Source organism: Rhinolophus hipposideros (genome assembly GCF_964194185.1).
Source record: "Rhinolophus hipposideros genome assembly, chromosome: 9".
NCBI lineage: Eukaryota > Metazoa > Chordata > Mammalia > Chiroptera > Rhinolophidae > Rhinolophus > Rhinolophus hipposideros.
In genome coordinates, this window is record NC_138055.1 from 32,388,595 (window position 1) to 32,405,970 (window position 17,376).

At 34.8% G+C, this 17,376-nt stretch overlaps 1 protein-coding gene across 16 annotated transcripts in view; it reads left to right on the forward strand.

Moving 5' to 3' along the window:
* Window positions 1-17,376, forward strand: part of PLEKHA5 (pleckstrin homology domain containing A5) — a 208,649-nt gene that overhangs the window by 137,684 nt on the left and 53,589 nt on the right. For 10 of the 16 annotated variants that reach the window (XR_013994064.1, XR_013994065.1, XR_013994066.1 and 7 more), the window contains exons 8-12: window positions 505-605; window positions 3,804-3,919; window positions 4,213-4,230; window positions 7,609-8,076; window positions 14,343-14,808. Coding sequence is in view for 9 of the 16 variants with exons in the window: in XM_081060761.1 (XP_080916887.1) it covers window positions 505-605; window positions 3,804-3,919; window positions 4,213-4,230; window positions 7,609-8,076; window positions 14,343-14,808 (1,169 nt within the window). In the remaining 7 variants the exon portion in view is untranslated. Of the gene's footprint in view, window positions 1-504; window positions 2,137-3,760; window positions 3,920-4,212; window positions 4,231-7,608; window positions 8,077-14,342; window positions 14,809-17,376 lie in introns of those variants that run through there. The other 6 variants (XR_013994067.1, XM_081060766.1, XM_081060768.1 and 3 more) reach the window with 2 other exon arrangements.

The window sequence follows — 17,376 nt, forward strand, 5'->3', positions numbered from 1 at the left end:
TAAAGGAAGGTCTCATTGGTGAGACATTTGAGCAAAGACTGAAGGATGTGAGCAAGTGAACCATCTGTGTCTTTGTCTCGGCCTAAAATTGTTGGGCATTTAGATCCTGATAGAAATGTGGGTAGATTAATTTTCTAAAGTTTCTGTGTCATTACTTATATGCTAATAGTTTTTAATAAATTATATGTCAAAGGGCTTCGTAAAATGCAATATATATGCCAAACAAATGTACGCTGTTTTTATGTCTAATTGACATTTTTCTGACGTGGGGGATCAATTTTGATTTGCTTAGGATAGGAAAGCTGGTTGAAAGTAAAGAAGAATATATACTTCTGTTACTTAATATTTTTCCTTAAAACCTTATAAAAACTCTCTAAGCTATACATGAATACAGTTCATTTATATATAAGAACCTTTTGATTTGACAAAGATAAATTTTGAGAAAATTTATTCTACTTCATGAAAACATTTAAAATTCTAATCAGATGTTCCATTATTTCCTAGATGAGAAAGAAGAGGGTATCTTGGGAAGCATACTATTACCTAGTTTTCAGATAGCTATGCTTTCCTCTGAGGATCACATTAATCGCAAATATGCTTTTAAGGTAAGGAAATAGTTACTATACTTTTTTATTCTGTGTTCGAATCTTGCATTAATTAAAAAATGGATATTGACCCATAGATTATTACAAAAAGATATTTCAATTACTCTAATTTTTATATTTAAAATATATTAATTAATAGTCTTATGGTTGAGTAGGGGAGTGTCCCTTTAATTAGGGAACACATGCTCAAATATTTAGGGGTGTGTCTTTATGACTATAATACTTCCAAATGGTTCTAGATAAAGCAAATATGTTAAAATGCTAATAATTGGTAGATATAACTGTAGGTGTCCTGGTCATTTTACTATTTTTTAAGGTTATTGTATGTTTGAATTATTTTATAATAAATTTAGGGGGGAGAGTACGATCGGAGACAACTGTGTTTATTAATAGTTATGTTGTACATTTATGATCTTATAGAATATTTGCAGAGATTTTTTGGGGGTCTAAGTACACCATGAACATCAGGTACTTTTGAGAGAATATTGAAGTTAAGACATAAAATTTATTATCAAATCCAAGCAGACCTGAGCACCCACCCTTCTCCTAAAAATACCCACCCATCTCAAGTGATATGCTGGTTTGTGGTATATTCTCAAGTAAGAGGCCACTTGAATGCTAAGTTGGCTAGTTTTTGTTTTTGAAACCCATGCTGCATTATTTGCTTTATGACATGGCTGAAATAAATTTCAGAAGTCAACTATTTTTTTAAGTCAGTTTTAAATTAAGAACTCCTGAGGGTTTAATGTAAAATTTTCATTCAAAGGGAAAGGGGAAATAAGGGTAACATGCTATTATTTAGCAGTGAAAACGTTTGTACCATTATAAAATTGATTTAATTTTTAATTTCCATCCACTTTTAAAGAATACTCAGGACTGTGTTTGATTTACAACTTTTGCTAATTAACGTGTTACTCTATTAGCTATGGAGAAGAAAGAGCAGGAAAGGTACCAGAGTGGTGGGGGTGATGGATGGTCTCAATGTGACGGTAATAGCTGAGCAAAGACCTGTGGTTAAGAGGGGAAAGCTCCATATTGCAGTACATTTCATTAACAGTGTGAACCAGAGAAACAAATATTTTATGATTTTATAACAGAGTTTAATACTGATAACTTAAAATAATAACCTTATAAAGTATACATTTAGAACTGTGATACTAACTTAAAATAATAACCTTATAAAGTATGCATGTAGAACTGTGATACTAACACTGTTATATGGCCATGAGTTTAAATTTTTTTGTTTGCTCATCAATTTGGCAAATGATTATTGAATTTGTATTATTCTTAGGACATTTTGCTGGGTTCTTAGACTCTTAAAAAATATTAGTATGTTAAAAGAGCAATAAAAGTTACTATGCATGTTAAGTATATTTTCTCTGTGATTACTTGATTTAATTTTAATATTATTTTATCTGACAAGGATAGTAATTTCTGTTTCAAATTCTCTCTTCTGCGATGTTTCCTTTGAATTTATGAGCCATTTTTACTACTAAGTCTGTTGACGTTGATGCTACTGCTTTGCACAATGGTAAGTAGAATTCATAGACAATTATTGAGCACAATCGTGGAATGTAAAGCTAGAAAGGGAATTTTGCCATCATCTAGTAAATATTTCCGTTTGACAGATGGCAAGCATGAGTGTGGTTTGTTAGTATCTCAGGCATGGCTACAACTGGATCTTCTCAGCACCAGTGTTCCTTCCTTTGATCACAGATATGGACAGTGGTCTTTATTCATTTCTCCAAAACCCCGCTCAGACAGTCCAGTGACATTTTAATCATTTTAACATGTGGTTTTAATCATTTTAGCAACATGTAACGTTTGAGCTGTTTCTTTTGAATTGTTTCCATAGACAGCTTTATATCTTTTACACGGTCAAGTAAGATTTGTTGGTTATGTAGTTATTTTGATCACTGTGTTTATTGAAATTTATTTCTGTCCTGATTCTTTCTGGAAAAGATTTTGAAGAAGCTAATTTGACATTGTAGATAAAGCAGATAGTCAAGATGTTGGGGTGAAGTATGTGGCTCCAGATTTATTCCTTTCATCTTTTTGTGTTTAGCAGATTAACTACATACTTCGTACTGTTTCCTTTACCTCATTCTGTGGTGAAAGAGCCTTTGTTTATTTTTCCTTGTCTTTTGGCATCTAATAGGAAACTGTCAAAGTAAGGCATGCTTTTTTTTTTTCAATTTTATTAAATGTATTGGGGTGACATTAGTTAATAAAATTATATCGGTTTCAAGTGTATAATTTTATAATACATCATCTGTATACTGCATTGTGCGTTCACCACTTAAAGTCATGTCTCTTTCCATCACCATATATTTGACCCTTTTTACCCCTTTTTACCGATCCCCTAGACATTTTTAAATGGACATTAAGAATGTTTCCCCCACCTCAGCCTTTTTTTTTTTTTTTTTTTCCTATTTTGACACAGCTACTGCTGCAGTCCATCTTTGCCTGGTCAGCGCATGGGTTAAGCTGAGCACTCGATGTTTACACTTTGGGTAGCAGTTTTATCAGCCTCTTCTTCATTTTGTTTTTCTCTGTTTCTCTGGAATACAGACAGATTGAACCACCATAAAGAAAGAAACCTACTTACCACTTACTTGGGCCTTCTTCAAACCCAAAACATTTACATTTTAACTCTGAAACTTGAGAATGAAAGTTAAAGGGAAATACTATTTTGGAGTATTTATAAATCATTTATGTTTGTGTACTGGTGTCTATCAGGATTAGACAAATGCTTTAATAGCATCTTTTGAGAACTAAAGAATAACTAGCACAAGGAAAATACTGTGATACGTACATTTCGATTAATTTTGTTGCTGATTGCTCTGGAACATTCTTGAATAAAGTGGTATGAATTATAGTAAATGGAAATTGCTAGGGATTTGTACATGGAACAGGCATGATTAAGTGCTTCATTATTTACTCCCTTTCCTTCCCATTCACTTTTATTAATTTTTAAAGAAAAACCATAAAGTTAGGAGAAAAAAAATCTAATATTTACATTTTTCAACATTGAATTATATTTTTCTTAAGCCATTAATTTCTATATCTGGATATAAGACAACTCTGCTTTTTTTTTTTTAATTTGATAGTAATGATCTAAGCAGGGAAATAACTTCCTTTTTTTCCTTTTACAGATCCTATATTCCTATTCAAAATGATCGTATCATTTTCAATCAGGCAGCCCATCCAAACATGCGGACCTATTATTTCTGCACTGATACAGGAAAGGAGATGGAGTTGTGGATGAAAGCCATGTTAGATGCTGCCCTGGTACAGACAGAACCTGTGAAAAGGTAAAAGTTTGTGGGGAAATTAATGGTGATTTTCACTTACATTTTATTCCATGCCTTCCAAGTATGTCATTGTCATAGTACATATCGTTTTAGTAGTCATGATATGAAATCATTTCTTCCTCAGAAAGCAAGGATTAATTCACGTTCTGTATTAAATTAATTCACCTTTAGTTAGTTTGAGCTACCACCTGCATTTTTATTCCATCTTTCCTCTTTATTCATTTTCACCTATCAGTGTACTGAGGTGAATCCAGAATCCTAACATTCAAACTGAATGTTCTTTCTTCTTACAGAATTACCTTTAATTTCCGGTAAGTACATTTTTAATTGTTATCTTAAAACTGCACCAGATCGTGTTTTTTAAAGTCCTAAATTTTAAGAGGATTTATATTCATGAAGTTAATTTCATTGCGTTTTTTTTTTTTTTCATTATATTGGATGTTTTTGGACTTTAATAAGTTGAAATAAAATTTTGTGATGAGTTTTATTTCTTCAGCACTTCTTGGTTAATTCTGATTGTTTTATGATGGATGTCTCCAGAAAATAATTTGTTAGGTATTTAGATTATTTTTAAATATATCTGTTTCTTGATGAATTCTGCTTTATTTGGAAAGTCTAGTACTCAGATTCCTTGATAACATAAGTATGTACTGTTAAAATTGTTCTGTGTGGGTTTTTTTTTCTCCCTGCTTGAACATACGAATCATTTTAATACTCAACTATATGAAGAACTGGTGAGAGGAAATCTGTTTGTAAAGCTATGTAAATAGCAGCTGAATAATTTACTTTAAAAATATTTATTTCTATAATTTAAAGAAAGATTTATGGTACAGTTAAATTTTTTTTTACCAGTCAGCGATAATTGAGCACGTGTCTTATATAAGGAAGATGCTAACTTGCAAGTTTGGCCTTTTTTTGTCTCTTAGCAGGGAATTAGGAGATTGTTAAAATATAAATCTTTAGTCACTTTTTTTAGTATGCATATAAAGTCTTATGACTTATTGATTAAAAGACTTAAGTTGATGCTATATATTTCTTCTTCTTTTTTTTTTTTTTAAATATCAAGTCTAAAGCAACTTAGCCAATCAGTAGTAATTGAGCTAGGAGAAAGTACAGAGAAAAAAGAAAAGACCTAGGATTCAACTCTAGGGCACCAATTTTTTAAGAAAAACTAACTCAACCATATTCATGTTCCAGGTTGAGAGCTAATAAAAGAAAAATCTGCTTTTGGAATTCTGTGTGTAAAAATGACTGGAATGGACATAGCAGTGAGGTTGCTAGAGAAAAATATGTAGGTGGAAAGAATTAATTCAAAATATTAAAATAATTTTAATTTCAAAGTAAAATTTTTAGGAAATTATTTACAATATAAAAATATAATAATTAAAATATTTGATTTCCAGATAATTTCAGTATTATATGTTGTACTTATCTCAGAATTTCAACTTACTCTCATTTTCTTTTTTTGTATTTTCCACTCTAATAAAAAAATTAATAATTACTCATAATTTAGGGTGATAAAGATGACGGAGTCAGTATTTGGGTTTGACTTCTGACAACCTGTTAATTGATTGATTATGTGCCCGTAACAATTTTTAGCCACTTGTGTTGATGTTTTTTTCTTGGTTGGCCAGGAATTATTGAATGCTACCTATGTGCCCAGCTTGGTGTCAATCACCATTATCCGGTAGAACTGACTTATTTTATTCTACTTCTAACTGGTACATTTTTATCTTGCCCTGTTAATCTTGATTGTTCAAATTGAAGGTACCTAATTATTGCACTATTTCATTTCAGAAGTATAGGGAGATTTTCTTTGCTTGTTTTTAGGGTAATAGGTTCTCTTTCGTGTGTGGCCAGAATGCTTACAAATATGTATCGGCATATGACCTAACGAGATAAAACATATAGTGTTTAACTAGATAGTTCATTTCTTCTAAATTCATAAAGTATTCAGTAATCTCTGAAATATAATATCATAGTCCCCTAGTGTGCACATCATTGATGGCATAAAACAATCTAAGCATAATATACATTCTCTGAATAATTTCCATCTTTAGGCCCATTATTTTCATTTTCTATATTTCCATGTATCTTATGCAATAAACTAAGTGTCACTTTTTAAAATTAGATCACTAGTTTTACAATTATGTTTATTTAAGAGTACATTTCTGAATCAGTTTTATTCTACTTAGAGAAAGTCACCGTGTGTCTTTTATTAAATGGTAAATTTTTGGAAAAAATAAAGAGAAGAAAGGCAATGCAATTCTAATTTAAAATATAGCTTTAGGTAGAATAGCTGTGACTAAGTTTAAAAAATCTCTTCACATATTTGATATTCAATGATAAAAATTCCTTCCCCCCTTCTGAATTTAGCAAGCATAAAATGCACTTTTAGTGTAAGTCTTCTCTGACTTTTTTCTTTCAAGGGAAAGGAGCTTGATAGCCTGTCTTAAACTCCCAATATCTAATATCACTTCCAATCTAGGTGCTATAAGTTATATAGCTAACCTAAATGTGTAGCTAGTTCATAACTTATTCTAAGAAAAGTAGTCACATTTTATTTTTTCTCACTCATGATATTCTAAAGTATCTATAGCTGTATATGTATGGATTATATATTTTCTATGCATCACTGAAACTGGCAGCAATGATACACTGAGGATCTGATCGAAGCATTATTATGTGTGGAAATTTGGCCAGTTCCTGAGAGGCTTCCCAGCATGGCTTGATCTTGGCAGTTTCATGCAGGTTCAGACACTCAGCTTGTTCTTGTCAGAGCCTGGAGGTGATTGGTTTCAGGGCTGCTGATGCTCTTTAAAAAGACCTAGACATAGCAACTGGAATGATGAGCAGTAAAACTGTCCAGTGGTCCAGACATACTGTGAAGCAGCAGATTCTTCTGGTGAGCAATGGACATGGAATACCAGATCCTAATTCAAAAAACTGTTTGAGGAAGTGGAGTGATAATGGTAATAAAGTCTGGCAGCCATTGACTTGCTCATCTGGTCGTCACAACATCCTGTAATTTTGGTGCTACAATTATCCTCATTTACCAAAAAGGAGATTAAGGCACTGTAAATTTCTGCACCTTGCCCAAAGACAGACAGACACAGTTAATAAGAGGTAGTGCTGGAAGCTGAATACGTGCAGTCTGGTTCCAAGAGCTATTAGCTGAAACTCAGGTCTGCTTGAATACAAACAGAGTTAGTCAGTTATATGGTTCAGATCGTTGACAGTACCAGACTGTAATTTCCTGGTGCAGGCATTTCCACAAACCAGGCTCATGTTTGTTTCATGATACGTTAACCCTCCTGGCTGGAAGCCATTTTGTTTATTTCACTAGACGCTGCGGTTCTTTAAGTGTGGATTTTGTGGTTTCACTGTCAAATGGCAGTCATGCTTGCTTTATATCCAGATTTCTAATAGTGGGGATACTCATCACTTCTTATCCTCCAGTGCTTTATATACCGTATAGTGTGTTTTTTCCCCTTTCTATTTATACATCGTAGTGTTGTGCTTCAATTTTTATAGCACAACATTGGGGATTTGTGCAGGCTTGTCCTATGTGACCCTTTAAGTTTTTTCATAAAGTCAAAGGTAATTTTACATTTTTCCTAGATTGAATTCCAGAAATAACATGCGTATTATTTCATCTGATTTACTTTGATTTTCTTCTCTGATTTCAGAGTGGACAAGATTACATCTGAAAATGCACCAGCTAAAGAAATCAATAACTTTCCCAACCATAGAGTACTAATTAAACCAGAGGCCCAAAATAACCAGAAAAACAAGGAAATAAGCAAAAATGAAGAAAAAAAAGCATTAGAGGCTGAAAAATATGGATTTCAAAAGGATGGTCAGGATAGACCTTTAACAAAAATTAATAGTGTAAAGTTGAATTCTCTGCCATCTGAATATGAGAGTGGGTCAACATGCCCGACTCAGACTGGACATTACAGGCCAGTCAATGTGAATAGTTCAGAGAACAAAACAGTGAATGTTAGCCTGGCAGACCTTAGAGGTGGAGCTCATCCAAATACAGGGCCCTCACACACAGAGGCTGATCGCGTCATACAGAGAACCAATTCAATGCAACAGTTGGAACAGTGGATTAAAATCCAGAAGGGACGGGGTCATGAAGAAGAAACCAGGGGGTAAGTGTCTTGTTATGTGTTATGAACCAGGTTTCTTTCATGCTATGCTTGTGGAGATTGCTTTCTGAGATGCCAATTATAAATATTAGTTTAAATTGTGATTTAGATACTGTAGTTTTCATTATATCTTTTTTCATAGTAATCGTATATGAGTGATTTTTCTGTGTCTCCCATTGTTCTGTCATCCAACTTCACTAATAATGGCAAGGCATCATTCTCCCTTGGACTAGCACAAGAGAAGTCTTAGGTTGTGGGTAGAGATCCTGTTTGTTTGGGATAAGACAAGGAGCAAGACCTATCCCTACCCCCTTTCTTTTTCCCCACCTCCTCCTTCCACACTTCCCTGGCCTGACTGTCTTCTATCAGTAACTTGTGCAACTAGACGCAATGCACAGATCGCCTGACACAAGTAATGTGGAGACAGTAAAGGCTTATTGTGGTCTTTAGTTCTCCTCGTTCCCTTTCTTTTTTAACTCGTAATGCACATGACTAAGTGTTCTTTTTATTCATCTAAACGTTGAGTCATTCATGCATAAGTGTTTTTTCATATATATTTGTTGTGTAACTACGATGTGCTCATCATGGGGCCAGAAATTAAAATAATGAAAGGTGTAGTCCAGACTTCTCACAGAGGTTCTTATTTAGTAGAGGAGAAAGTTAACTAAACAGGTGCAGGTATTGCGTATTGTGACAAATGCATTGAAGGAAGAACAGGATGCTCAGGGTGCTGTAAGGAATGTTTTAGAGACAACTAACACAATCGAAAGGTTTAGGAAAACCTTTCTGGAGGAAGTGAATACAGGTGAGAAATAAAGGAGGGTACATTTGTCTTGGTTTAGATATGCAGAACTCCAGAGTTACCAGAGAACAAGGAAGGGAATCCAAAGACATCCACGATGGCTTAGGTTTAACTGCTGTAATGCTGGATGAGAAACAAGGCTGGAAAGAGAAGCTGGAAAAGATGTGTTCAGACTGGTGTTTCAGGAAGGTTCCTGGCTGCACAATCTGGAGAATGAATCGGAGGAAGTTCGAAAGCTATTGAAATGAAATGAGGAGAGGGAGGGGATGTATTCAAGAAAATCGACAAGTCTAGTTTGAGTGACATGGGAAATCAAGAATGATGCCCTGCTTTTGGGTCTGGTCATCAGGGTTGTTTGTTGACGTTTACTGCACAGAAATGATTTGGGGCAAGAGAAGGTAATGAATGATTGAACAGGTTAAATTTGAGGTCCCAGTAGTCTGTACCTCCAGAGAGAGATCTGGACTTGAATAAGGTTGCAGTGTCCTTGTTATATCACAAGTACTTAAAGGTAAGGATAAGAGTAGATAAATTCATTCAGCGAGAAGCTGGTAAAATAAAACTTCTAAAGGAAAACCTGAAGGAACATTTACACTTAAGGAAATAAAGGAATGGAGAGTATGCAAAGGAGACCAAAGTAAAGGCCAGAGAAGATGGAGGGAAAGCAGGCACCTGTGAATGAGAAGTGTTGTGTCCTTAGCTGGGAGTTTGATGGTGCAAAATTTCAAAAGTGCTTTAATGTAGTGGTATATGTACATAAAAATGAACTGAAGAGTTATTGGAACTCTTACCTCTCAGTAATAGAAAACCAGGAAATGATGCTAATCACGTTTTGATTAAATGAAGGTTTAACTTACTTTAATAGTGACACTTCTGAGGTAGAAGAAGATTCTTCCAGTTTGCTCACTGACATCTGCAGTAGTCAGCCAAAGTCTCTTCTTTCAGCAGTACAGCTCGAAAGCCTGAGCACAATTGGCTTCATCTTTTGTCATCTCTACCAAGGCTGCAGAAACGTTCTCCTGTGCTGTATTGTTCACTTTCCTATTCCTCTTCTCCACCCCTCAGTGCTCACTTTTCTAATTTTCCCAAGGGAGAATTGTGAGAAATATTTGCTATTTCAAAAATAAACTTTGATTAGACAGAAGATGAGCCAGAGGGTAGTTCAGGTTGGGGTGGAGGGGAACAAAAGGATGTTTGGAAATACTTTATTAAGGGAGTAATCATTTTCAGGGAGACAATAATAAAAATCCCAGCCAGAAGACTTACTAAATCTGCACCCAGCAAGTTAAATCTCACTTCTTAGTCGGTCACTTTTCTTCAAGTAAAATCATACTTTCTTAAGGTTGAAAGTATATAGTTAAAGGGGTTCAACAAATATCAGGAAGATAGTTTGTAAATTGTTCAGCATAAATATTAGTTTCCAAGCACTTTGAGGTCCCGTGATAGGTGTAATTAACATACATAAAGACTTCTGGGACTTTTACTTCAGAGCACAGACCTGCAACGTCTGAAGCCTGGCCTTGGGTGATTTTGAGCTGAAGTCTTCTCTGCGTTGTTCCTCCAACTTTGGATTCACTGGCCAGAGTCCAGTGTGGATTATGGAGATATAGTATCTGCATGATTATATAAACTTCATGCTGAAAAATACAGTCGTGGTGTTTTATAATGAAATCATTTTTATTGGAGGAAAGAGGCATAATGGCAGTTCATTTTGTAGAATTTTATGAAAGGCTTGCTTTTATTACTAAGGTTCTGGTAGAAAGAAAAGAGGTTTAATACATAGTCACATAGTAGACCCCTGCATCTGGGAACAGATCATTCACATTTCTTTGTGAGTGGCAGGCACTGTTACGAGGCATAGTGCCTTCAGCCATTGTTCTGCATGGCAGAATCACAGGGACAGGTTTTAATGGTGCCTGACAGGCAGCTGCTGGTGAATGGAGCACCAGACCTCATGAAGGAGCTTACAGTGTTCGTTTCTTAAGCTTTCACTTAAAAGTAAATCACACTTTTGCTTAATTTGAATTTCTTGGCAGAAGACCACTAAGGAAACCAATTATTGAAAAACAGGTCTCTCAAAAACACGAGAAAGTAGATGGGATGAAAATAGCCTTGCTTCGTAAATAACCTAATTTTCTAGTAAAATTCCCCCAAAGTGGTCCGAAGATAGCAGAAGAGCCGTTTAAACTTTGCAGTCATTAATTAATCAAGCCTAGTAGAAAAACACCATGTTACTGATCATGATGGGATTATGGTTCAAGTTCAGTGTACATCTCTACAGCAGGGCCCAACTCACAGATTATGAATGCTTCCAAGCACTGACGGAAGGTGTTTTGTGGACTTATATTTTCTGAACTGGAATTTAGACATTACTGTTTAGGCAGTATTTAGTGTGTATTAGATTGAGAATGTATGCCCCTTACTTATGATTATAAATGATCTTTTCACATGTTTCTAAACTAGCTATAAAGTTAATACCACTTATATTTTCAGTATATGCTTTTGTGATATAGTTCAGTGGCTAATCCAGAGCCTTTTGCAGATTGAGGTCATTATAGTATTTTTTGAATTTATAAATGATCAAATAAACCAAAAAGTACCGTGCGGTAAATTGCTTTAGTAATAGGGCAAAACTGCTTAGATGAAATCAACTTTCCCTGGCTGACCAACTTCCTAAGCGGGATAGCCATGGGGTTACCAGTTCTGGATTTTTTCCAGTTTCTAGCTTTCATGTTAACAGAGAAAGAAGATGGGGATAGGGAGGAAGACCAAATGGAGCAAATGGGCAATATACATGGAAGGAAAGCAGGATCTCTTTATACTGGTTCTGTCAGAGTATTGGTACTCTTCTCCACTACTTCAGCCCAGGGTCATCAGATGGTTGGCCTCACTGCAGTGGTTCTTGTCTAGGAGGAGTTTGCTCAATTTTGAGCAAGCCTGTTTTGAACAGAGACACTGGAAAGTTGAAGAACAACCAGCATCACGAAGGAAATTTAGTTTAAGGGGGAAGGTTGAAGGAATTGGAAGTCTTTTGAATGTAGAATAAGACATGGGATTTTAGAGCCACGACATAACTTCGTGATCAAATCATCTTCTAGATGAAAAACACAAAAAGCTTCAGTTGGCCAGATTTTAGTAGCATGTGAAGGACTGTATATGTATTATGCCCTTCCTGATTTGGGGGTGTCTTTTTTATTTTTAATTAAATCATTGCAATCAAAAAGGTTTTTTCTTTAATAATTTCCATACTTTTGGCAAAAATTTAAAAATAGAAGGATTGTTTTATTTTTTCATTAAATCCAGAAGTCTGGGAAGCATTGGCGTAATGAAGAGTGCTGCTTAAAGAAGTAAGAGGCCTGCATTCTAGTTCTAGTTGGTCCACCAACTCTTTCTTTAACCCCAAGTTTTAAAAGGAATACAATCTCTCGGTCTTTTCCCCCACACCTCTGTCCCGAGAGATGTAAGTAATGCATCCGAGGTCTCCGTCCTTAAAAGGAAAGCAAGAAACAAAACGTGGCCCTCCTGATTTTTGATCAATTGCTTTTTCCTACTTCACTCTTCTTCCACTGTATTTCTATATTTTTCACAGCCTTACCCCCTCTATAGGTGCTTTAAGCCACAAAAAGGTGTATATTTAACATGAGACTTTCATTGGTTTGTAGAATGGTAACAGTTTTACCACCCCAGTAGACACAGATTATGTGGGGATTTTTATTATTATCATGCCTTGTAGCCCAGGAAGCACCCAATTCAATACACCTTATCACAATGAAATTTTCTTCTTGTACATTAGTATTTATGTATCGTTGCTGACAATAAGTCTGGGTCAAAAGAGAGCTCTGTCATCCAGGTTATCAGCCAAGGATTCTCAGATTATTAAGAGTATGGTCAAGTAAATTACACATCACGTTAGACATGGAACTCCTTCTGGTCCATGTAGTCACGAACATGTTTGACATTTTGACACCCAATAGAAGGCAGCAAAATATTATGTAATTATGCATGCCCAATTCCAAAATACACTCTATGGTGAAAATACAGTAAGCAAGGGAGAAAGGTGGTAACTAAACATTGAAAGAGGTGAGGTAAGGAAACCTGAGTTTATGGGGTCCCAACTCTCCCACGTTTGGTTCATTGAATTACATTTGATATTAGGGTATAAATTTATGCCAATGGAGATGATGGCATAAAATGAATATTTGCAATTTAATATTGTTCTTTTTAATCTAGATTTTATTGTGGTTATTGATATTAAAAGGTTGCGCTTGCCTTTAAATTTTGAATTGTAATTATACTTTATACCTACCTTTAGAGATAATTGTGAAACAAATGCTAACTTTATTTAGAATTTTTAACTGACTTTTACAAATCTTTTTCATATAATGGATCTGACCTACAAATCTTTTTTGTAATCTGACCTTACAAATCTTTTTCATATAATGGATCTGAGATTAATACAAGGATTTTTTGATGGACTTAAAAGAGTGTTTTTATCAGTGTCTTTTTTAAAAATTGTAAACTGAAATTTTATTTTATTTTTTCATTTTAAGAAACTTAAATGGTCTGTGCTTAATAACATGGTATTATGTATCCATAGCCAAAAATTTAGCATTTTATAAGAACTTTATTTCAGATACTCAATGTACATGAAATTTTAGATTGCTTTAAAAAGACCCCCCCAAAATGTTGATAACATTCATAAGATGGAATTTTAATTTCTATACCAGAAACATTGTAAAATTTCTGCGACTGCAGTTTTATATCGGAAATGTTGTCGAGTTTAAGTAATTTGTCTTTAACTTTTGAGCTTTAGCTTCAAGTCATTTTTATATTTCAAGTTAAGAAGAGTTATCAAGGGAAGTTATTTCTTCAAACCACAAATGTACTGACTCTTCCCGTCAATAGTCATGCTTTCTGAAGGAAATGGTACAGTAGAGTAGTCACATAGACCTGCAGTACTTCATTTTCTGTCTTCATGCTCTATATGTACAACTCAAAAACTTCAGTTTTCCATCCACACACAGAAATTCTATTTAACTGTTCTAATGAGATGTATGAGAATGAGACTTTAGGAGTTTGTTGATGTAAAACAAATAAGCTATGGAGACAGATTTAGGATTAGGTCTTGAATATTCTTAGTTCTAAAAGAAGTATAAAAGTCTTCTTTTTTTCTAAACCAAACTGTACATTGTGTGGAATTAATAGCCTTTTATATAAATTACATAGATGCTGTTTACTTAATGCATTAAAACCATCAGATTGAATTTCACAAAGATTAAAATCTGATCATTAATAATTTATACCTTGTACAATGTTTACTATTTTAATATTTTGATTTTTTAAAAAATAAGTCCTAACATATGTTTTACTTACCAGAAGAAAAAAAAAAGGTGTACTCTAATTTAGAATCTGGAAAGCGACTCTTCCCCTTCTTTTTTAACATTTCAGTTACTCTTTTGTGTTTTAGAGTAATTTCTTACCAAACGTTGCCAAGAAACATGCCAAGCCACAGGGCGCCGATTGTGGCCCGCTATCCTGAAGGTTATAGAACACTCCCAAGAAACAGCAAGACCAGGCCTGAGAGTATCTGCAGTGTAACCCCTTCCACTCATGATAAAACTATCGGACCTGCAGCAGAAGAGAAACGAAGATCAATGAGAGATGACACGATGTGGCAGCTCTATGAATGGCAGCAGCGTCAGTTTTATAATAAGCAGAGCACCCTCCCTCGTCATGGTACATTGACCAGTCCTAAAACCATGGTTAATATTTCGGACCAGACAATGCACTCTATTCCCACGTCACCTTCCCATGGGTCAATAGCTGCTTATCAAGGATACTCCCCTCAACGAACCTACAGATCAGAAGTGTCTTCCCCAATTCAGAGAGGAGATGTGACAATAGACCGCAGGCACAGGACCCATCACCAAAAGGTAAGGTGTTTGCTAATGTAGTGTTAACTACTTTATGGATGCTATGTCTTCCTTCACGTACATTATTTTATTAAATGTGAGAAACAAGAAAATAGGGAGGAGATAAGCAAGGTAGATCTTTTTTTGTTTTACAAATTAAGGAAGAATATTCTGCCATGTCCAAGTCCCATGTATAATACCTGAGCTTGCAATGCTTCGTCTCTTGGGAGCACAGGAACAGTTCTACTGACCAGTTGGCATTATTGTATTCTTCTCTGCTTCATAGCGTGTCCCATCAGCTTTCCATGCAGGTTAAGGCCACATGCATTTGTATTGACTCTTTACTCACTCGCAAATTCTGCACCTGCCCTTAACATACCTGAAATCTTGTATCAAGCACATCCTGTTCTTTATTAAGATAAAAATGCCAGCTTTGTCTTCTAACCAGCTGGATATATGGCATATTGAAATACCTCCTTAGATATCCAACTTCATATCAGAGAAACAATGCTTCCTGGTATACAGTATAGACTTTTAAAAAATTAAGGTGCAGATAGAGATCATGTTTTAATGTGTACCTTAACTTGGTTTAAGCATTGCCTAGTAGGTTATTCGAAGTGAATTCGCAGCACCCTGTATCGATCGGCTTTTCATAATGCAAGTGGTTATTTTGATAAGACACCTTTGTATACAGCCAGTTCGCTAATGTCTCCTAAAGTGAAAAGAAATTTTCCCGTCATTTTCTTTTTAGTTCTAAAGAATTTCTTGCTTTATACCACTACAGAATGCATCTGCTCTTAACCTTGTGACGGTGAATCCTTCAGTTACTTCATTGTGTACAGCATGTGATGGCATGTGCTGGATTTTTCAACCAGGAATTTTCTTTTGGGGGAAGCTTTATTTGCCTCACCAAAAAAGGGGGGGAGGGAGCTCACTTTGAACTTCCTTGTAACACAGTTCATTGTTGTTTGTCCATCCAAAGGCTCAGTCGTGTTTGATAAAAAGAGTTAACAACATTCAAGAGAAATCTGATCAAATACATCTTAGTAGTGTGTGGTTGAAAGGTGTTCTCGTGGTTCTCAGTATTTTTCATATTGGCCAAAATTTATCTCTGTTTCAACAATAAATATGAAATGAATGTGTTCTCTATCAAGTTCCTATTTTACTCTTCCTTCCAAAAAAACTCCAACATTGCCAAATTTTTCTTTCACAATGTCTTATCATCTTGATGTCACCATTGGTTCTCAAAGGACTTCTGGGGAGTGTCCCTGAGAGTCCCCAGGATGCTTTCAGGAAGTCTGTTAGTAATCTCAAAACTATTTTTATAATACTAATAACAACAACAATAATATGGTATTATTTCTTGTGTCACCATTTTCTAATAGTGCAAAAGCAATGGTGTGTAAAAGTATTGTCACCTAGCATAAATCAAAGGAGTGGCTCCAAACCATGCTAGAGGTCATTGTATGCTTCACTGCCACTTACTGGCAATAAAAATGAATAAAGGAGCAGTTTCACTTAAGAATCCATTTGATGAAACAGTAAGGGATAATTTTTTCATTTTATTATTCTGTGTGATGACATGGGGAATATACTACAGGCATTTCTATTGCATACTGAAGGACTAATGGTTGTCTCCCAAAAAAACATTTGCCATGAGTATTTGAGTTGCAAGCTGTACTAGCTGTTTTTTTACTGAAATACCGTTTTTACTTGAAAGTACGAATGACAAACTATAGTTGTTCAGACTTGGTATTTAACAGACACTTCTCAAAGTGAAATGTTAGCCTGTCACTTCAAGGAAAAGAGATGACAGTATTTGTCCCTGATTACAGTATTTGAGCCTTCAAGCACAAATTAGAATTTTGAAAGTCTTATTTCTGCCATGGTGAGCTTGGCAGTTTTCCAGTGCTTAAAGATCAGTGGTGGTACTAAAATGTGAGTTACTAATATTGTATATTGATCCGTGTCAACATTGTGAATGTCTGCATGACTCACTGAACCAGTATTTTCCACATGACCAATGTTTGATATTACAAAATCACTTAAAGTGCAAATATACTAATAGATGTTACTATAAAAAGTTCATCGACATGGTTACAGATACTACTTTGCAACTTACCTTTGAGAAAATAACACTTTTTGAGCTTTTGTGCAATATCCACGGTGAATATCTACAATTATCCAAAAAAGCTTTTAAAGTTCTCTTTCCTTTTCAGTACATATATTAAGGGTAGATTTTCTTTGTGTACTTCCACTAGAAGAGATTATCACAACGGATTGAATACAGAAGCAGATGCGAAAATCTAGCCAGACATTAGAGATTTGCAAAACTTGTAAAACAATACCGCTCTAGTCAGTAAATTTTCTTTTTAAGAATGTAAAGGGGTCCTGAGACCAATAAGTGTGAAAACCACTGAGCCAGACTATGTCTAATTACTCTGTTCATCAGCATCTATATTTTAGTCAAGAAGTTTTAGTATTTACCTTCTTTCATGAGCACTAAGAGCAATTTTTAAATGGTATTTTACAGTCTAAATTTAAGATTTGTCATCACTGACATTGACCACACAATTTATATTGTTTCTT